This window comes from Uloborus diversus, chromosome 6 (genome assembly GCF_026930045.1).
Source record: "Uloborus diversus isolate 005 chromosome 6, Udiv.v.3.1, whole genome shotgun sequence".
In the NCBI taxonomy this organism is placed as follows: Eukaryota; Metazoa; Arthropoda; class Arachnida; order Araneae; family Uloboridae; genus Uloborus; species Uloborus diversus.
Genome location: NC_072736.1, coordinates 1,269,283 through 1,293,102, shown reverse-complemented (window position 1 = coordinate 1,293,102; position 23,820 = coordinate 1,269,283). Strand labels below are relative to the sequence as shown.

General features: G+C 34.5%; 1 protein-coding gene across 1 annotated transcript in view; it reads right to left on the bottom strand.

Annotated features, from left to right (window-relative positions):
• Positions 1–4,767: 4,767 nt before the first annotated feature.
• LOC129224140 (uncharacterized) overlaps positions 4,768–23,820 on the bottom strand; it is a 78,372-nt gene continuing 59,319 nt past the window's right edge. Inside the window, exons 8-11 of the mRNA XM_054858556.1 lie at positions 22,508–22,613; positions 16,216–16,271; positions 5,964–6,074; positions 4,768–4,785 (exon numbers count right to left, since the gene is read on the bottom strand). Of these exons, the coding sequence (XP_054714531.1) occupies positions 4,768–4,785; positions 5,964–6,074; positions 16,216–16,271; positions 22,508–22,613 (291 nt within the window). The remainder of the gene's footprint in view (positions 4,786–5,963; positions 6,075–16,215; positions 16,272–22,507; positions 22,614–23,820) is intronic.

Below are 23,820 nucleotides of genomic sequence, written 5' to 3'. Positions count from 1 at the left end.
ATAGGGTACTGCGGGTACGGCCTTAGATATGGATTGAAAAGTGTTCAACTAGCTATTTGTTTTAGTTTTTTTTCTTCTGAAAATTTATTTGAAACTAGTAGTTTTGAACATACATTTGCTAACTTTAATAGGGATGCTAAAAGCCTCAGGAAACTCCCCCTATTCCCTTAATCGCACTGAAAGTAGCTCCATACCAACAAATTAAATTTCAGTTAAGCATATGATAGTTAATATTAATTAAGTTCATTTTTCAACTTTTTATTTACTTTATTTTCCTATTTCCTATTCCTATTCAGAGTTACAACCGACTACAACTGTATTTATGTCGAGGACTGCATACTAAGTGCCTTGCCTCCATTATTTTATGTACCGATAGATGGCAGCACCATCACCGGATCGAACAGTTAATGAGAATTTAGAACTAGTCCAGGAGCTAATAGCTACCTAGTACTAGCACCCCCAGAGGTATCGTTTCACTTGGAGGACATTGAGACCACGAGCATATTTAACGTCGCCCAGTCCCCTTTAATGACGATGGTGGGTCTTCGACCATCGAGGTTCGAACACAGGACCCCTCCGGCCCCGAATCCGACACTCTACCGATCGGGCTACCACGGCCCTTTTTCCCTATTTATTTTTAAGAAAATTTTTTTTTTTAGAGCGGGGGCCCCTGCTGGCGCGGGGCCCCATTGGGCTCTTTTGCTCTAATCGGTTTAAGGCCGGCTCTGGGTATCCGGGGGAGGGGGAATTATGGCCAAAGTTTCGCGATCAAAATTGGGGGGGTGGGGGATTTTTTTTTCTTTAATGAAATTTTTGGAGGAAAGAAAAATATTTAAATTTATTCAACAAAGAATAGTAAGATGCATGGTCATTCAATGAAGACCAACTCAGAGACGGAATGGGTCAGAATATCTGTTGCAAAAAATGTTCAGACAGCTTGATTGCCTATGCATTTATCATGAACTTTTCTGGAACTAGTACACTTATGTACGTTAACTACGCTTGACAGCTAAGAAAAAAAGGAGGTCGAAAACGAATAAATTAAAATACATTTTTAATCTCTCTTTTTTTTTTGTTAGAATTTTGACCACTATGCTCAGACCTTTAATAGATTCATTAACAACAGGAAAAATCAATAACTAGTTTTAAAGTTTTAAAATAACGTAATTTTTATCCCTTGACTGACCAGTATTAATATATATTTTTTAAAAAACAAGCTTGATTTTATTCAGAATTTTTCATTTCACTTTACCCCCAAGGATTTCATCAATTTTAAAATGACAGTTCTTTCAATTTATATTTACTATTAGATGATTTTTACCATACTGTCAAAAATGCTAAGACTCCGCTGATGGAAGTAGAGCAATTTGATCTCATAATACTTTAACTATTTTTTTATAAACCATTTTTACTTGTATCTGTATCTAACTCATAGAAGAAAGATTTCTATTCATGAAAATGCTCGAATTTCCATGTTTGTGCGCTTAATAGATGAATCATTCTGACCATTTCTCCATATATCTGTGTGTGACTGTGTTTTTTTTTTTTTTTTTTTTTGTGATTGTGCGTATTTAGGACTTCAATTTCGCAAAAGTTTTAGAAGAACGCTCCCTCCCCATAATTAATGACCGTCTTAAATTTTGTTTAGAAAAATGTCAGGAGAGAGTCTTAAACTTCTTTTTTTAACAATATTATCGAAATTCTTCTACAATTGAGTTTTTGGAATTTCAATTTCAACCTCTCATCCCAATAACATGTCAAAGATCATCCAAAACTGCCCTTTTAAAGCTACAAGTTCGAAAGTTTTCCGATGTCCCCCCCCCCTTCTTCACAGCTCCCCCAAACATCATTAAAAATAGGTTTTAAGTTTCTTTTTAAGGGTTTACATTCTAAAACATGTCCGGGTAAGAGCTTTCGAGAACTTCCTCTCAAGCTTCATCGAAGGTCGATTACCTGAAATGGCCTACAATTGCGTTTTTAGTACCTAAATCTCAAAAAATCACCCTCCCCTTACCCATAACATAATCGGAGACAATGCATTTTCGAAGTTCCGATTTCGAAAAATTGCAGCGGAAGTGCCCACGGAACCTCTCATCTGCCTAACATAACCAAAGATGTTCTAAAATTGCGTTTTTATAAGTTTAATTACAAAAAAAAAAAAAAAAAAAAAAAAAAATCCAGGGGAGAGCCTAAGAGCTCTGTTCTTCATACCATTACCAAAGATCGTGTTTAAAGCTTCCACTGGAGTTTTGATTTCGAAAAAGTGCTGCGGAGCGCCACGAATCTCTCCCCGCTAACAGTACTGAAGACTGTCAAAAACTGTGTGTGTGTGTGTTCTAGAACGACAATTTCAATGAAGATCAGTGGAAACAAGTTCTTTGGAGAGACGAATCAAGGTTCACCCTTTACCGTTCGGATGGCAGGGTCTGGGTCTGGCGTCTACCTGGAGAACGTCTCCTGCCGGAATGCATTGTGTCAACAGTCAAGTTCGGCGGAGGTGGAATTATGGTCTGGGGGTGTTTCTCTTGGTATGGGCTGGGACCCTTGGTCCCCATTCATGGTAAGCTCAACTCCGATGCCTACTGCACTATTTTGGATGACAATGTGCTTCCTACGTTGTGGCAGTTTTAAGGGTTGGACCCCTGTTACTTTCAGGACGACAATGCTAGTTGTCATGTTTCGACGTTAACCAAAGCTTGGTATGGTGCCAATGGAGTTCATCGAATGGACTGGCCTGCCCAGAGCCCAGACCTGAACCCTATCGAGAACTTCTGGGATGAGTTGCATCGCCGAATTCAGGGGTGCACTCCCCGTGCAAAATCGGTGAAGGAACTTCTATGCCTTCTCCAAGCTGAGTGGAAGAAAATACCACTAGCCGTCATACAAAGACTTGTGGAAAGTATGCCCCGGAGGGTTCACGCTGTAATTGCCTCTCGTGAAGGCTCTACCAACTATTGATTTTGAATAAAGTGTTAGTTTTTCTTTTCTATCACAGGTTTCCAAATACTTATTGGTAGTCAGTGTATATCGTCGCCTCAGAGCAAACTTAGTGTTATTTCCGGGATTAGATATTTTACTGTTGCTCTGAGGCGACGACATAACATTACTAAAGATGGTCTAAAACTGTAATTTTAGAACTACAATTCTGAAAAAAAGCCGAGGCTGAACTCCTGAACTCCACTTTTCCTGACATAATCAAAGCATTGCCTCTTTATAGTTATAATTTCGAAAAATGAACCCGGGAGAGCCACCAAGCCTCTCTTATCCCTAACATTACCGAAGATCGTCTAAAACAATTGTTTCGAAAATCTTCCGGGGAAGAAACCCCAGGAACCGTTATTTCTGAGCCAACAATTAAACTTTGGATACAGGTCGTATTACCTGGATCTAGTAATGATTCCCTCCCTAACCAAAAGCTGAATCAACCGTCTCTCTGTATTTTAAAATATATTAAGGAAAAGAAAGGTGGGAGTAGTGCTTGCTAAAACTCATATCACTTCGCCCTTAGTTTTTTGATCTCGCGATGCCCGCAAAAATTTTAATATCATCATTTCAACTGGGATTAAAATATAAATTATAAATTTCGCCGGTACATGCAGTAAATCGAGTGAATCTGGTAGCCGAAACCCTCAAATTTTGAAGTTTCGACAAAACGGTAAAATTTAGCAGCGATTATTCGCAATATCCTAAATTCATTACTAATAAACTATTGCTTATACTAGTAATTGCTGTCGTAAATCTAAGCAGTCCGCTGTCAGATTTGTTGTAACTTTATCTCCAACAACTTTATTTCTTGAATTTCCTTTTTACATTTTTTTCTTTTTGATTGATTCATTAAATGAATGCCAATGATGTGAATTTAAACTGAAAAATGTGAAACTAAAAAGTTTTATGTTTCACGTAATTTAAAAGCAAGAGAGTTTGAAAGAATTTGGGGGGAGGGGGGGGGGATTTTGCGCCACTGAGCTTGGAAGGATGGGCTTTCCTGTATGGAACTTCACCTTCAGGGGATTTTATGCCAGGATGATGAATATATCATGAACAAATTGTTTGTATATTTTGAGAATTAATAAGTTTTGTTTAATGGGTAAAAAACTTAAACTTTTCTTAAATCGCTAATATGATATTTTTAATATTTTTCACCGCCATTATTTTCTAAAAAACAGTTCGTGAAGTGGGAAATGGCGGGCTTTTTTTTTTTCTTGGATTCAACATCCTCGAAAACAAAGTTTGCCAAAAACATTCCATGCAGCTGATTTTTTTGGTTTGCAGACCTGTGCTATCTGCCCTCGTCTCCCCGTTGTCAAAATATAAGGCCTTAAAGTCTGTCGAAATTTTAGCCAAATTTAGCGAGTTTGGTGTGAAATAGAACACTCATTTCTCTTGCTTTTCAGATGGATGTCCTGCCACATGCTGCCTGTTAAACTACCGTGATACAGTAAAGTCAGACCAAACAACGTAAGTAGAAGCACAAATTTTACAAATTTGTGCTTCTACTTACGTTGTTTGGTCTGACTTTACTATTCAGCACAAAGGTATTTATTTATCTTACCGTGATACATTCCATTTCTAGCCAAGTCTTTCAATTTGGCACTTTTTTTAAAATTTCGGCGACTTTAAGACCTTATATCTCGATAACGGGGATCCGAGGGCAATTATTTTTTCCATTAAAAAAATATCTTAATTGCTTCTTTCGATTTCTACCTTCAAAATGTTTTTTCATATTCGCAGGTAAGAAAATGATTTCTTAATTGCGTATTTCTATTTTTACGCCCAAAACCTCTTCTGGAAGAAAAAAAAAGTATGCTAATGAAAGAAACAAGTGAGAACTACAAACAAAGCACATCTGACCTTTGAATCTAACAGTGATTAAAATGCCGAAAATTGCGAAGAAAATTCTTTGCTATTTTTCACGAAACTCCTTTCTGAAAGGTATTTTTTCGGGATAATTTACGTTGCAGTCTGCTTTGCGTTACCAGACTATGTCAAGCTTGCACTTTCCCACGCTCTTGAGTAATTTGCTGAATGAATACACTCAAGGTCTCCGAGCACCGCTGCACCTAAATTGCTTCTAAATCTTAACTTTTCGTGAAAACCATTGTTTCTACTTTTGCAAGTATTTCAGGAGAAATTACTTTCAATATCTTCTCCTGATACGATCTGGTGAAAATATGAAACTGTCAGTTTGGAAGGGTAAGAAATTCTACATCAACAATAATCGAAGTGAGGCGCGTAGGTCGCATGCGACTCGCTAAATCGTTTAAGTGTAATCTGAGATCATTTAAACAGAAAGCTCATACCAAAAAAAAAAAAAAAAATACACGTTGAATTCAAGTAGCACAGCACACACAAAGGTGTAATTTACATCAAAGTTTTACCTTCCAAAAATTTGGAAAAATGAAAAACTTGGCTGTTTCCGTTCAGCACAGATTACAGAATTTATAAGGAAAATGGAAGGATTTAAGTTGCCCAGAAAAAATAGCTGGTAAAGTGAAAATCATAATCAAATGTTTTTGTTGAATTTATAATTCAATGTTTTTCACATTACAAATGAAATAAATTAGTTGAAACCAGTTGCTTCGCATCGGTAGACCTTCCATAGAGGAAGGTAGATCACTTAACATTAAAAAACTACTTTTTCACAGTGCCATCTTCAACCAATGACTCTTACACAGTTATTTAAACAGGCACGAAATTCTTAGAATCTCTTTTATATGCCACTTAACCTTCATTCACCAACCGCTCAGTTTCAAAAACTATTAGAAGTTTTGCAATGGAGTTTGTTTCTATTTATCCCAACTGACTGTAATTAAGTTTCAAAAAAGAACTATTACGTCTTCAAAAAAGTTTCTCTAAATCAGACGGAAGAATCATAATATAAGGTACAAATTCAAAATGTAAGGTGCAAATAATTCTCGTCAAAAGTAATAACACAAATGTTTGTTATAAACACATTTATTTACATTCAGTCTAAAGAGCGAGCAACTGTCAAGTTTTTGTTCCTCTTCGACTGGAAATGGAACTGGTTCGTCGCACTTGTACTGTGTAGCTGTGATAGTTTCCGATGGTTTGCGCTAAAATTGATGCAAAATATACAAAGTTTATCAGGCTCTGAAAATGCAAAAGAAATTTTGCTTTCGTAAATGCATTTTTGAAATTGTTTTGCACAAATACGTTGCATCTAGAAATAATTGAGGAGTTTACTTTCAAAACGGATTATATCCAGTTATATATATATATATATATATATATGTATATATATATATATATTGGCAAAACGAAAAAAAAAAGTTTCACGCACAAAAACAAACTTTTAGAATTTCGAATTTTTCACCATGTTTTGGTAGAATAAAGTGACTATTGCCATAAGCCTAGAAATTTTTCCTCAATTTTATCAGACTTAAATTGCCAATTATATTTTGGATATATTCCTCTTTGGTGTAAAACAGTGGATATCATCATTTTTGAAAAAAGAAAAAAAAAAAAAAAACACGCATTTTCTAGTCTACTTTCCAAATAGTACAGTAAAATTAGGCCAAAAAATGGCCAAACCCAAACATCCAAAAAAAAAAAAAAAAAAAGGCGAAACCTGTTGCAAATTACTTCTGACCCTTCCAGCAAGAAGGGGTAAAAAGTCCCAGCACTTTGCGCGTCGGGTTTTGGGGGGAAAGGGGGGGGATGAAATAATCTTCTATTTAAATAAAAATAATTTCTATTACTTAAAAAAAATTCTCAAACTTCGCAGAAACCACTCTATAATAGTAAAATAATAAACTCTCACAGAAAAAATTCTAATTAGCAGGGGTGGACAGGCGGAGGGGGGGGGGGATTGGGGGGTCCATGGAGCAGCTTTCCGTCATTTGAATTTCTAAGGCAGTTTTTTCAAGGATTATTTCTTTCTTTTTTGAGGGCTTTTATTCTGGATGGGTACTCCGTCACACTTAAGGGGTGCGCCATCGCTATTTTTTTGGGGGGGGGGGGAAGGGGGAGGACCCTGAATTTACATTCTAAAATCAACTATTGCAGTGAAGTTCACGAAAAAATTTCCCTGATTTAAACTTTTCCGAAGTACAAAATGTCACACAATGATATGGTAATATCAGACTAATAATTCTAAAAGATCTAAGCGAGCTCGGTAACCAAATTATTTGTGACTGGAGTTATTAAACTGATTAGAGCGCTGGAAAACCAAATTCCTGTGCAGCATAAAAAAAGTCCAAATTGACCAAAGTTTCCCTACTTCTTCTTGATTAACTTACTTCAACTTTTCTACAATCTTTTGCCATCACCGTAAGGGGGGACAAACCGAAATTGCGAATAGTGAGATGGGCAATGCTGCAATTCTGCACCCTCTAAGTCGGTGGGGGTTCTCATTTGCAAACACCGAGCTACCTCTCCTTTACGCAGCTGGTTATGCGAATTATGCTAAATCTGCGAACATATACTTGCAACACTATCTGAAACTTTTGAGTACATTATGCGATAAAAAAAATTTGATCACATTAAACATCAGCTAAAACATCAGCTATCCAGCGATCTAACGCAGTGACAAATTCAGGTGGTCTAGAACCTGTAGTGATTCAACGATGGAACAAGTCTTGCTGAGAGCAATGAGCAATACAACAATAGAATGCTAAGTATTTACACCTTTTTGTCTCTCAATTTGGAAATTACAATCTGTTTCTAAAGCCCCCTGAAGTTTCTTCCCTCTCAAGTTGGTAGTAGTATTGCTCGCTGATGATAAAGTGAGTTGCGATGAGACCTTTAATGTTCGTGTAGTAACATCAAAGGATGTTGATGGCAAACAATTTTGTGGCATTTCTTTGTAAAGGAGGTAAGCAGCTATGTCTTCAGCTTCTGTTATGAGAGTAGTTATTATCTGTAAAGATGTGTAAGCTCAAACCATCTTTACACCTAATGGTATGAACAGTAAAGATGGAATAACAAATTGCTAAAAACTTCTGGTATGAGTTATGCGCTGATCCTCCATCAGTATTCGATGAATCTGGTTTCAGAAGGAAAGAAATACTGTATCGTTAAAGTGCTATTATCTGAAGCAAAAGGTTCATCTACCATCACAGAACGAACAGCTGGTGTCATATATGAGGCAGTGAGAAGCAAAGAGATGTAAGTGAACATTTTCAAGTTTTGAATAAAACACGTTTAAAGATAACATCCTAGGTAGGCTTTCATTGATTTTCTTTTCTAAATCATGCTGTATAGAAGCAAGTACCACGTCTACTAGTACCATCTCTTGCCCCAAGATAGAGGAGAGGTTCAACAACCATTTGTACTGGTTATCTCCAAACTTTTAATTTTGCCACTGACATCCCTTTGCTTCTCACTGCATCATATGTAATAGATGGAAGATACCTGCTTGATCATATTTTTGGTTCTGTAACTTCAAGGAAATATGCCAGTAATGCAGTGTATAGGTCACTTGTAAGTATGGGAAAGCTAGTGTCATTTTTGATGGGTGCAAAGAAAGCACCACAGAAATATAATCTGCGTCTTATTACAACAGTCAAGCTCTAGAAGACTTTCTGCGCCTCAAATCTTGTGCTTGCTCTGAGGGGTTCATTGGATATAGTGAGTGTTTGAAAAGTCTGAAAGTGGACTGAAGTGTGCAACTATATGCACAAACTGTGCTAGACATAACTGCAACAATAACGATTTTGCTGAGAATCTAGATTCCAAAAAACATTTAGATAACGAAGACTTTTTGTTACAAGCTTAGGAGAAATCATTTGAAAGCAAAAAACAGTTCAGCGTAATTTTTCTGGCCATTGAATCAAATGTGCACCATCAGAGCGGGTGGGGGGGAGGATAATATTTTAGTATATAATTTCGTTTTGGGAGGTGAGCTACTGTTCTTATGGGGTGGACAGTCCTGATTTAATGCATTTTAGATTTGCATGAAATAATACTTCTACTTGAAAAAAAGGGGGGGGGGTTAAGTTCATTTTATTTGGCGGAGGGGGGGGTTGCTGTAGCTTTGAGAGGAGATGCACCATCGCTCTTGGAGGATGGACACACTTGATTTATAACCTTAACTTAGCATAAAATAATGTTTCCATATGAAATGTATGGAGGGGGGTTCGGGGGTACTGCTTCGTTTTACGGAGATAGGGGGGCTCTGTAGCATTGATGGGTTATGTCATCCCTCTTGGGGATCAAACACCTTTAATTTCATGCTTTTAAATTTAGTATAACATAATATTCTCACTTTAAATTTACTCTAAAAATTCTGGAAAAATGCTCAAAACAGCAATTTTTAGATGCCCCCCATTCCAAAACCCGACGCACAATGGGGTGGGACTTTTTACCTGTTCTTATTGGGAGGGTAATAAACAATTTGCACCGGGTTTAGCTTTTTTTTTTTGGATGTTTGGGTCCGACCCCTATTTTTACTGTACTAAAACGGATTATATCCAGTTTTATATTTTTTTCGCAAAAAAAAAAAAAAAAACTTTTTACGCACAAACACTAACTTTTAGAATTTCGAATTTTCACCATGTTTTGGTAGAATAAAGTGACTATTGCCATAAGCCTAGAAATTTTTCCTCAATTTTATCAGACTTAAATTGCCAATTATATTTTGGATATATTCCTCTTGTATAACACAGTGGTATACAAGATCTGGTATATAACAAGATCTGGTATAAAACAGTGGAAATCATCATTTTTGAAAAAAGAAAAAAAAAAAAAAAAAACACGCATTTTTTTCAGAAATAAACTTTAAAATTGAAACAAAATATTCAACAATCGCAATTTTTCGATTAATCACAATTTAATAGCAATATCAATTATTTAATATTAATTTAGTAATCACAATTTGAGGTCGCGCTTGCCTAAATGATAACAGACTTGCGCAAGGTGCTGCGATCTCTTAATACGGACAGGTATCCCGCTCGATTGGAAATGCTCAGCCAGTGCTTCGCTCCCCTATTTTATTTGTGAACCACTTTTGAATAAGAAGTGGTAAATTCAAATTTGGTTATGTGCCCTTTTGATATGAAAGTGAATGAGTGGATACCGGCAAATAAGGGATAAGTTCCACTCTGCTGTAAAAGACCTGGCGAGAAATAAGGGGATGGATGTACACGTTCAGGTGATAAAACCAATCTTTACGCATTTTTTAACAGTAGATGTAAATTTTTCCGAGAAGAAAGAAATTCGTGGGTCGACTTATACTAGAGATTCTGAAAACGAAAAAAAAAAATGTTTTTTTCCCTCCAAAAGTCGATGTAATCCGTTTCAAAAGTAAACTCCTCAATTACATTATTAGTCGGCGTTCACCCATACCTGTTATACCACGTTTCTTTTAGACAGTTAAAAGACAGAAAGTGAGGCGGTTGTATAGCAAGTTTATTATACTTACTCGTACTTCGTCGCTGGAGAGTGGGACACGCTATTAAATACGTGCCAAAGACAGAAATGAGTAACGGTAATTATAAAGGTAATAACTGTGAATAAAGTAAACTAGTATGTTGTGGCCATCACGAAACTTTCTTCTATATATATATATATTTTTTTTTTCTGATCCCTCCCCATGCTTGACGAGGAAGCAATATTCCCAACGAAAACAAAATGACACATGCAAAAACTTGACGACTATCCCAATGTCTGAATTATTGCAAAAGCAAAGCAAAGAGCGAAAATTGAAAGTTATTTTAAAAGCCTTGCTTGAATGAATTACAAATATTTTATTTGTTAACAAACATAAGATGGCAACAGTTCAAAATTTTAAATCATTGAGATAATATTTCCTATCATTTCCATACAATTAAAATCACGAGAAATACGCAGACGACAATCTATTACGATTTAGCTTTCTATCCCAATGTCTGAATTATTGCAAAAGCAAAGCAAAGAGCGAAAATTGAAAGTTATTTTAAACTAGTGGCACCCGCACGGCTTCGCCCGTAATAGAAAAATTAAAGGTCTTTTGGTTCGCTTGTATATTTACAAATGATGTATGGTGAATTTTCTCGCCAATTGGCTTGTACCGACGTTACAGTTCCACGTTATGATAATTTCGTATCTCGCCAATTGGCTTGTGCCCATGTTACGATTCCACGTTATGATAATTTCGTAATTTATGATAGTTTTTTTTTCTTAAAATTTGAATAAAAAAAGAACCACATCGAATTTTTGAAAAATCGCTTCGAGGTGCACACCCCCATGCTACATACTAACTTTGTGCCAAATTTCATGAAAATCGGCCGAACGGTTTAAGCGCTATGCGCGTCACAGACATCCTACGGACATCCTACAGACATCCTACAGACATCCTCCGGACAGAGAGACTTACTGCTTTATTATTAGTAAAGAAGCCTTGCTTGAATGAATTACAAATATTTTATTTGTTAACAAACATAAGATGGCAACAGTTAAAAATTTTAAATCATTGAGATAATATTTCCTATCATTTCCATACAATTAAAATCACGAGAAATACGCAGACGACAATCTATTACGATTTATCTTTCTTATTGTTGCATTAATAAAAATATTTTTATTCGCAAAAAAAAAAAAAAAAATCAACACCTCTTGGAGCGATCGGCGTCAAAATAGAACCAAAGCCTGTTTACATATGGATTCACATATATTCCAAATTTCAACCAGAACGTAGCATTACTTCTTGAGATAGGGCACTCAAAATGGAAAAAAAGAACGGGTGATTGCGCTGCCCCCTTTTTAGCTGTTGACACAAAAATAAAATCAGTTCTTATACCCACTAAGGGCTACTTGCCGATAAATTTTTCTTTCATTCCGTTCATTATTTCTTGAGATACAGCAGTCACAATTGACGACAAAAAACGTTCTCTAGCTCAACCCCCGTTTGAGTTATTGACACCAAAATTGAATCAGCACCTGTTCCTGTTAATACCAACATATGGACAAAATTTTGTTTGATTCCGCCAGTAACTTCCTGAGGAATAGCAAGCACGCGTAACTCGAAAAACGTCCCATTGCTCCACCCCCCTTGGAGGAATTCGCGCCAAAACCTAATGGGCACAAGTTCACATAGGGACACATATGTGTACTAAATTTCGTTCGATTTCATGCGGTAGTTTTTGTTGTAGAGCGGCCACAAAAAACTGGTCACACACAGACGTGACACACATACATACACACACACATACATACATACACACACACACACATACATACACACACACACACAGACAGACAGACATTTTCCAAAAATGGTCGAAATGGACTCAGCACACCTCAAAACGTTCGAATCCGTCAAAATTCGAAATTCGAAAATTTGCACGAATCCAATACTTTCTTCTATATATTAGATATAGAAGAAAGTAAAAATTATCTTGAAGGCTGAACTTAGGTAAGCGCAGATTAGTAGAATTTGGACTTAGGAAACTCTTTAAAAAATCGAGGTTTTTTTTTGATTCAGGTCGTCAGTTTAAACGAGTTTTTTAAATGTTCTTTCATTAAATTGCTTGTTCATCACGTAAATAAGAATTCTTATTCACATTTTTACTTTCTTCTATATCTAATATATAGAAGAAAGTATTGGATTCGTGCAAATTTTCGAATTTCGAATTTTGACGGATTCGAACGTTTTGAGGTGTGCTGAGTCCATTTCGACTATTTTTGGAAAATGTCTGTGTGTGTGTGTGTGTCTGTGTGTGTGTGTGTGTGTGTGTGTGTCCGTGTGTGTGTCACTTCTGTGTGTGACCAGTTTTTTGTGGCCGCTCTACAGCAAAAACTACCGCATGAAATCGAACGAAATTTGGTACACATATGTGCCTCTATGTGAACTTGTGCCCATTGGTTTTTGGCGTGAATTCCTCAAAGGGGGGTGGAGCAATGGGGCGTTTTTTGAGTTACGCGTGCTTGCTATTCCTCAGGAAGTAACTGGCGGAAGCAAACAAAATTTGGTCCATATGTTGCCATTAACAGGAACAGGTGCTGATTCAATTTTGGTGACAATAACTCAAACGGGGGTTGAGCTATAGAACGTTTTTTGTCGTCAATTGTGACTGCTGTATCTCAAAAAATAATGAACGGAATGAAAGAAAAATTTATCGGAAAGTAGCCCTTATTAGTGGGTATAAGAACTGATTTTATTTTGGTGTCAACAGCTAAAAAGGGGGTAGCGCAATCGCCTGTTCTTTTTTTCCATTGTGAGTGCCCTATCTCAAGAAGTAATGCTACGTTCTGGTTGAAATTTGGAATATATGTGAATCCATATGTAAACAGGCTTTGGTTCAATTTTGACGCCAATCGCTCCAAGAGGTGTTGATTTTCTTTTCTTTCTTTTTTTTTTTTGCGAATAAAAATATTTTTATTGATGCAACAATAAGAAAGATAAATCGTAATAGGGCAATTCCACAGAAAAGGGGAAAAGGTGGCAGAATTTTAAAATAATCTTTTTCTCACAATTTTGGTATCAATGGAAAGGTAATTATCTGAAGTATATGGAAATAACAAAAATATGCAACAAAAGCAAAATTAATTAGAGTTCTGAGGCTTCAAATCAGGTTGTTATGACCATGTTCATACGAGTAACTTTTTTTATACGACTTAAGAATGGCTGTTTGATACTCACATTTTCGCATTTTTCAAACATTCTCTCTAAAATATGCTTCTCAGAACTCTCTAGAAGAGTTATATACAAAAAAATTGCACTTTAACTGCAAAATTTAGTTTTTAGGGATTTTTTCATATAAGGCATTTTTGTAATTCTACGTCCGACACCAAATTGGCTGAAAGTTTATATTATGTAAAACTGAGATGAGATTTTTACAAAATATTTTGTCTGCAAATAAACATTTTAAATACAATTAAAAATAATCATTTAAATTAAATTTAAAAAAACTAGTTATGCTTAAATAAATGGTCAGAAAAATTTCTACGTCCGACACCAATATTTTCCTAACTGAAACTAGGTTTATAAGTATACGAAAATTCCTTCTTAAATTAAATAATTCACACATGCTATTCATGCCTGATTATGTATTTATACTTATATTTTACATAACATAAATTTAAAGAACATATACACAATATTTTGACTGGGGAAAATATCTGAAGATAAGAAATGAGTCTCATATGTTTATCAATAGCGATTAAAGTAGCTATGTATAAAATTATGAATAGTTAAGAAGCATTAGTGTTCTCAGTTCAAAAATAACACTCTTCCCTTCCCCAGTTTTCACTTAAAAACTCTCAGATATTTTTGGTGAACTCACAACACCCCTGTTTGTGCCTTGAAATGCTCAGTTTCGTTTTCAACAATTTGTAACCAACATCCAAATTTCTTATTATTTGTTAATAAGTTAGATTTTTCTTCATTAAAATTCTACAAATCAATCTTCATTTCTTTTCACCGTAGAGATTGAGTTTTTTGTTGTTCACATAGAGATTGTAAAAAAAAAAAAACTTGACAAAATGCGTCTAATCTCTCTTGTTCTCGTTATAGTATTTTCCTTATTTTATGAGTGAAGACTTAAAATACAAATTTCCTGGATTGGTATACAGATATTGATACATTAGGGGTGTCCATCTCCCCAAAAGCAATGAGATCCCCCCCCCCCCCAAATCCCTCAAGAACACCCAGAAGAATAATATTCAGAAAAACAAACAAATGTCTTGAAAAACATTCCTTGTAAACAAGTTCTATGACATAACTTGGGCCATGACCCCCCCCCCCTCCCTACATTCTTTTTGCATAAAATTTTTAGTTTCAAATTATTTCAATTTTCACAAAATTATTTGATTTTTCACAAAAAATGGAGCCCTGGGAAAAATTCTGCACAGACCCCTGTTATGCATATTTTCCCCTTTTTTATGCTTTAAAATACCATAATATATAATTCCATACACAAATTAAGAGTTCAACAGCTTTTTAAGATGTTTATTTCATGTCGGATGTTGTCTGCTTTGCACATTCTACGTCCGACACCTACTATTCTACGTCCGACACCAAGGGAAAAAAAAAATTTGTGCTATTTATCCGTGAATTAATTTGGTGAAAAAGAAAAAAATATTCATATTTCAGCTTTACTTTTCAACATTCAAGTAGTCAAAAAATCTGAAAACAGTTCATTGAGCTGAAACTTGGGTTTTTTCAACATACGTCAATTTTCAGTTCCCCTTTCATCTACGTCCGACACCATGAGGTTTTTTATTTTTAATATTATAGTTTGAATTTTTTTCAGAAATTCTATAAGTTTTTATATTTTTCCTACATATATAAGTATTGAGAAAAAAAATTGGCTCAGTTCATCCATTTTAACTCTGAAAAATATGAACCTTTATTGGTAAATTTCGTGCAAATTCTACGTCTGACGCCGTGGAATTGCCCAATAGATTGTCGTCTGCGTATTTCTCGTGATTTTAATTGTATGGAAATGATCGGAAATATTATCTCAATGATTTAAAATTTTTAACTGTTGCCATCTTATGTTTGTAAACAATTAAAATATTTGTAATTAATTCAAGCAAGGCTTTTAAAATAACTTTCAATTTTCGCTCTTTGCTTTGCTTTTGCAATAATTCAGACATTGGGATGGTCGTCAAGTCTTTGCATGTGTAATTTTGTTTTTGTTGGGAATATTGCTTCCTCGTCAAGCATGGGGAGGGATCAGAAAAAAAAAGAAAAATATAGAAGAAAGTTTCGTGATGGCCACAACATACTAGTTTGTAATTGCTATCGTAGTTGATCAATTATTAATCTTAAGGATGGTAAAATAAAATATTGTGATAATATTAATACTAAATTGAAACCTCAATCAATACTCCGTTGAAACAATTCCTTGAAAAACAGTGTAAAAATCGTCTACTGGATTTTTTTTTTTTTTTTTTGCTTCATACAATTAAGCAAAGAGTACCAGGTATGCAGTAAAGTTATACATAATAAAGAGAGAAGTCTAAGGCAAAAGCCGAGAAGTTTCTTTATTTCTTGTATCTGCACAACCTTTTTAACAAATTTAAGCATATGCATTCCATATTGCACAGCCAAAAAAATGTATTTTAGATAAATAATTATGTTTTATCGGTTAAATATTTAATAAAAAAATCTTTTTCATGAATGAACCCAAAACACATGATTTTTGAACAAAATCTCTAGAACTCAAGGCCTACATTGAAAACCCAAGATCATGGTAGAAAACCTGGCACCCCTAAAAATAGCCGACGTTTTGAAAAGGGAAAAAAATCACCAAATTGATCAAAATAGCTTACCTGAAAGCAAAGAATTAAAGTGACGTACCAAAACCTTGGTTGGATGTTTGCAGCACCTGGAAAAAACAGACATTACGGTTTGTCAGTGCTCTTCATAACGTCAATAATATCCATTTACTCTGCAGATGTTGGGCCAAGTGAAATAGTTAAGTCACATTTTTTTAATAAACAAATTGAAAACTTAATTTAAAAACTTGAGCACGTAAAGAGAAAACAATGTATATATTTTTTACAGAGCTTGTGTTGAAATGTTACTTGTGATTTTTGGTAATCAATTTGCACATTCAGATAAAAGTGAAAAATTGTAATTTTGCCCCATACCATATAAATAAGTATCCCGGGCATAGTGCATATGTAGGCGTGTGTGTATGTATGTAGGCGTGTGTGTATGTATGTAGGCGTGTGTATATAAGTAGGCATGTGTGTGTATGTATATAGGCATGTATATGTGGGTGTGGCATGTGTGTGTATTTGTGTATGTGCAGGTGTGTATGGGTGTAGGCATATGTGTGTGTGTGAAGGGTACATACGCCACTGCCCAGAAGTGATTCTGCTCGCGTGGATAGTGGAGTTCGCAGAGTTAAGTTTTATGCTTAAGTCCTGAATGACCAAACGATTTGTAATCATGGCGGCGAAAATCAATCCCCTTAATAAATAATTAAACAAAAAGCTAAACTTATTCTCGTTGCCATGGTAATATAAAAAATCAAAACAACATCAACTTTGGTCATGTGACGGACAGCATGCGATTCGTGACTGCTCAAAAACGGAACATTCTGTAGTGCTCTAGAATAGTTGCAAACATTCATGCAACCAAATGTTCGGCAATCTAGTGCTGATGACCACCTCCGAGACGCTGTCTGTACATATTTGTCATGTGAAGCTTGGAACGGTTTTGTCCTGTTTAGGATAAATCCTCATTGAACAAAAGAAACTTGTTAGTCAAGCTGATGAAGCGAAAATTCCTGCTACCCGCTGAATTACGGAATCTGAAAACCAGAGTCATAGTGACAAACATACCGTCGCTATTTTTGCGTACAAAAAGTAATTTTTTGTTGACGCGCAACAAATAATCGATAAGCACCAATTTTTGCGTACAAAAAGTAATTTTTTATTTGACGCGTAACAAATAATCGATAAGCACCAATTTTAGAGTACAAAAAGTAATTTCTTATTTGACGCGTAACAAATAATCGATAGGAAATTTCCCTTCCCTTCATAAAATTTAACTTTACGCGTGGTAACCACCAACCTAGGTATATCATATCATATCACAATCGAAAGGTCCCTTGTACCTACACTCTAAAAACTGAAGTGTAATAAGACTCTTAGTTTGGTGTTAAGCAACTCCAAAAATTGTGCAAATTAACGCTTTATTTCAAGTCAACACCATATCTAGCTTTCCCATTCACCAAAAGTGGTGTAACTGAAACCAAACACCGATATTGGTGAATTCTTTCACTTACGTCCCATGCGCAAACACCATTTGAGGATCCGTTGACACCAACTTTGGTGTAAGATTGGAAAAAAGCCGGTGGCAGCCAAACATTAATCAGTCTCAAGCACGTTGCAACGTCGTCAACACACAATCGTCGTCTGCACAGGATTGAAGTTTTCAAAAGGTATGTTAAATTTTATTTGTAATGAAATGTCAATTACCATAAACCAAAGCTACTTTGCACCATTGTTAGAAAAGACTTTAGTCCATCCGAAAGATAAACTAACGAATATATTATTTTATGAATGATCGTTACAACTTTAGCAGCCATTTTCAACATGGCTGCTTTACGGCTGGGTTTATGGTATTCATAATAAAATAACATGTTTCAGTGTGTATGTGTGTGGCGCGCTTTCCGGGAAAACGGTAAGGCCTAGAAAAATTTTTTTTTTGTAATATAACTTTTTTTGAGGAGCAAGCGAGAAACTTTATCGTTATTGTATCGTGATTTTTGAAATTTTTATATTCTGCTTGTTTTTGTAATTCGTTTTTATGTATACCAGACTTTTAAGACTGATTAAGAAATCTTCTTGAATAAATTTGATTAAAATCTTAAACTGTTCCATTTTTATGTTGTTATTTGAAAAGTGTTAATTTCATTGTTCTAATATACAGATAATTTTAGTTTCCTTAAGTGTTTTTGAAAGTTACTTTTTTGTTCAACTTATAGGCATAAATGTCCATTCCTCGTATTAAAAATAAAAAGTTGAGAATCTTCATATACAAAATAGTTATATGTATTTGTGTTATTAATAATCAATTGGGAAATTAAAACTTGTATAATATGTTCACTGTAAAAAACATTTAGTGTATCTCAACACCAAAAATGGTGGCAACTACTTTACACCAAGTGTCGTGTAGTGAAACACCACAGATTATTCTTGGTGTTAGCAAACACCAGGAATTATCTGTGTGTCGTGTCTGTGTGTCGTCACCAAGAATAATCACAGATTATTCTTGGTGTTAGCAAACACCAAGAATTATCTGTGGTGTTTCACTAAACGACACTTGGTGTAAAGTAGTTGCCACCATTTTTGGTGTTGACAAACACTAAAATTTTTTACAGTGTACCACTGTTTGTAGTTTATTTTCCAAATGAAATTTTTTTGGGGAAGGTCACAGTGACCACCCATCGGGGAGAAAAGAGCTGACATGAGCGGCTATCTCCTAGTTCACCAGCAGAGCTTGTGCCGCAGGAGCTCTGGTCTTTGGACAGAACAACATGCCAGCTGCGTGCAAGTTTCCCTCTCCTCTGAGTGTAGTTAGTGGAAATAAATAATCTTGGTTTAGTTATCTGTTGTTTAATCCTTGTAATTCTTAGTTATGTTTCCATTAACCGAAGTTGTATGATAGTAAAATGGGCGTTATTGCGGGAACTTAAACTTTGAATGAGTTAAGGAAAACAGCTTCGGTTTAATAAAAAAAAAAAATGTGCATCACGGGACGCTTGGCAGAAGTGATAACTTTCATAGGATTAAAGTTGTATCAATATTTAATCCTATGAAAGTAACAATTGGCTTACGGTTGCTATAATAAGCAACGAAATTTTTGCATTGTATGTTATCTAAAAATCTTGCAAAGACTGCATCAAGTACAGTTCCGTGACTTGTAGTGGCTTCTTTTGCCTTATTAATCATTTGCGATTGTAATGTGGATTGTAGAAACGATACTAAATTTTTATCTCGATCAGAAAAGCAAAATTAACATTAAAATCTCCGGTTAAAATTAAAGGTATTGTATAATAATCTTCATAAACTGAAGCAGAACCTTCTTGTGTAGAATTTAAAAGCTGTTTATGAATAAATTGAATAATACTTGAAATACTTTTTTTTGGATATATATATATATATATATATATATATATACATATATATATATATATATATATATATATATATATATATACACATATATATATATATATATATATATATATATATATACATATATATATATATATGTGTGTGTGTGTGTGTGTGTGCGTGTGTGTTGGCAATTATAATTTGTTGCTTTGCTTCATTGAGACATTCCGCTATACGCATTTCTCCAATATCGTTTTGTGTAGCCGTATTAAAGGTTGCAGCATTATTAATATGTAATCCTATGTTTGGAGTGACAATATTTATGCAATCAAGATCATTCTGATAAACTGCTACGCCTCCTGCTCTTATATTTTGACGCTTTAATTGCACAATACGTTTAAAAGATGGAATAAGTTTAGTATCATCATTTTCAAGCGATGTTTCACATAATAAAAGAATATTACAGCGTTGAGAGACCGAACTGACAAGATCGAGGTCATGAACATTAAGGCTGTGACAATTAATTGAAGAAAGAGGAACACTCAAACTTACGAAACATTTTAGATTTTACTCCTGTGATGAACAAATTAAATGTTTATTTATTATTTTGTTTTCTCGGCCGTCCCCAACCCCCGCGTTGCGAAGTCTGCGGGGATGAAGTTCGTTTAAAATATGTACACCTTATCACAGTTCAAAATCCGAAATGAAGCGAGATATTTTTAGTATGACTAATCGCAAAAATGTTTTTGTTTTGAAAATAAATTTAAAAATTAAATGCTGTTTTGAATATATACTGTTTACAATGTTATTTGTATTATATTGAATTATTAAACTCACCTTTCGTTAGGAGATTGCGTTATGTTGCGACGATCATCCATCTTCTGTTAGTTTAATTACTTTTTCTACTATCACTTAACGCTTGCTTAAAGCTGACCCAAAGAGTAAAGAAACAAATTTCCCCGACCATGCGCGCTTCTGTCGTATGCGCGAACGAAAGGAATGCAAGACGAGAGTTGCGCCGTTACGTGCGGTTTGTCACAAATTGGTTTACCCTCACATAAGAAGTTATCACTTCAAAACTGAGAAACAACTTCTTCTGAAAAATGCAATATTTTTACTTCAGTCATCTTAAATTTAAAGTAAAGCTTCATGTATATTTAATTTTTCGAGAGACGACAAAAAAGCGCGATATATCAAATGAGCGATATTTTAACGAGGGGTTATTGTGAAAACCGGTGCTCACCGGTCTATCACTGATTCGCAGTTAAGGTATCCGACTACGTTCGAAAAAAATTTTTTGAAAAAAAAACCTGAATATTTTTTTAAATGTTATTGTTTAACTACATATGTTTCAAATCTATGAAAAAAAAATGTAAAAACAAGCTTTTAAAATATTATTTTTTTAACAAAATGGACAAATTTGAAGAAAAATAGCGAAAAAACGTGTCTTACGCTAACAATTATGGACAAAATTTGGTTTTAATCACACACAAACCCTTGTACTAATGCATTTGTATGACATTAATGTGTGTTTTACTCTAAAAGTTTTATTATTTTTAAAAAAAGTACTGAAATATAGCCGAACAAAGTTCCTACTCTGGTATTTTTTCGTAAGCAAACGCCCTTGTTCAAACTTATCCGCATGAAAATATTACTTAATAATGAAATTCAGCTTAGCTTTTAGAGGAAAACATCAAGCATATTACAGAGAACTATCTCAGAAAATTTCCCATCAATACTCGAATAACTTTTTGAGATATTATTGTTACAGTAGACAGCTTTCTTCAAAAATATCGTTCTTTAGAAAACGCAATTAAATGCAACTTCCGGTCTGGAGCTCAGCGTACGACTCTGTAATACAGCTATAACTCCAGTTGTAATTCACGTAGAGTAAAAACTAAGACAGTTTTGGAAAGCTAATGAATCAGACTACAAAATGAAATCATAAAAACAATTACGAATATTTCATCAAAAATGTCGATTTTAACGCAGTCGGATACCTTAAATCATTTCAAAGTAGCAGAGTCGATTCGGAAACAACCTGAAGCATATAAACCATTACTCAGCAAAAGGACCTAGTAATAGTTTTGGTAGTCCTGAACGGCCAGCCGATGAAAATGCGACGGCCATGTTTTATCCACATCCAACTCATGTGAACAAATAACGTTCCTCAGAAGTTATGAATTAACGCTTAAATAGTTTTATGCCCCCTTCTCTCAAATATCTAGAAGATCGCGATTCGACATCAAACAACAGATAGTTAGATCCTGCTGAATGAGCTATAAAGCAGATGGATGGCATTTTTGCATGGCAGACAAACATTAGTCTTTGAATTTGTACATGGTCTCCAGCAGTGGCGCACACAGGAATTTTGTAAGGGGAGGGTCCAAGGTCAAAAGCCTTATTCTCCTATTTCCCAATATGCCGTCAAATATATTGGCTTGATTTTATCGATTCCCGGGAATGAAATACGGTAAAAAATAAACTATTGAAATTTAATTAGCATTGTTTAATTAAATATACTTAAATTAATAACCCGAGAGCAAAATAATTTATGCTGTTACTTTTCTTATAATTAAAAAATGGATTCAAGTTCATAGAATATCATTTTATTCTGTAATTACAAAACTAAAAACATGATTTTTATTACAGTGTACTCGTTTAAAATCATCATTCTGCGTCTTATAGGCAATTCGTTATAGAAATAGTGCACAACATTTAAAAAAATCTTTTAACATGAGAATTTTATTATTTCACTTATAACAACTGAAAGTACTGTTACCTTTGTTTGAAATTATTCTACGTACAAAATACATAGAATCATAATCAATCGGTAAAAAAGCAAGACCTATGGGAGGGGTCCGGACCCCCTGGACCCCTCCCTTGTGTGCGCCACTGGTCTCCAGCAAAGTAAAGGTTGCTTTTTATGCCACCCTGAGTCAGAAGCAGAATTCTGCATTATTCGACAAGAATTCAGTAGAAAATGACATACCGCACAGTGTTGCAGCAGATACGGATAAGTAGAGCATTTGGATGTACTGAGTGACTGCAATGTTGTCCTCCATTTTGTCTCTGCTCCCGAACTCCCAGCTTTCAGGCTGTAAAAGGTATCATCAGGGTAATTGGGGCATATTTTTAGACAGGCACGCTGACAGGATTTTCACGAGAATTCAGAAGTGACATTGGTAGTTATAGTTATATGGCGTTAAAAAAAGTCTTGTTATGTTTTCATTTCGTAAGGGAAAGTTAGGTTTTTATTGCAATTCTTCCCGACACTGAAAAATATTTTATTTCGGTGTTTTAAAATTGACGAAGATTGACCAGGCAAATGATTTTCACAGAATGTTTTACTACACAAAAAGAGCTTAAATAGCGTCAGTTCAGGAAAATGGAAATAAGCTCTTTTACCACACTTGACGTAATTTTGGAAGCTTAACTGCTGATGAGTAAAGATCAGCTGACATATAAAAGAGATTCTGAGAGTTCGACGTGTTGTGAAACGCTTTTTCAAAATGAATAAATTGGAAATTTGTTTAGAAATTTACAGTACATAAAGAGTAATAATGTGTTTTAACATAGATATATGTGTTTTAAAATAAAACTTGCATTGAAACATTATTTTTTATCTTTGGCAGTAAAATCGTGCTTTAAAAAAAATGGAAATTTTTGATTTTTTTTTTATGGGGAAAAGAGAAAAAATGAAATATTTTTCGAATGAAATATTTTCTATTCGGTTGTGAAAAATTTTTTGAGCCAAATAATGAGCAAATAAAAGGATATTTTAATAAACGAAAAGATAAGGAAACAATAAACTAATAAACAAATTAGTTTATTAATTAATACATGACGAAAAACAATGAGTGATTAAAATAGTGAATGAATAAGAAAATAAGTGAAAGAATGAATACGTCAGTGATTTAACAAACGAGTGAATGAGTAAACGAAATGAACTATTTCACTTAGCCCCATCCACTTTGCCCCGCATGCACTTGACTAATTGTGAAAAATATGAAAAAAACAAATAAGCTAAATAAGAACTAAATAAATACTGCACTGAATATTATAAGTTCACAATTAATATTTAAAATGTTAATAACCGGAACTATTAATTATCATTTGATAATATCAAAATAATTTTCGATTTACAACAAAATGTTACAATTTGAGTATCAATTTTTGAAAATTACTTGTATTATCCTATGCCTTGATTTTCAGAGGTAATTCTTTCTTGACTGGAATAGACTACATATGTTACTACATACTTAAAATATTACTGAGTAAGTGGCACTAAAAGTAGAGTAAATA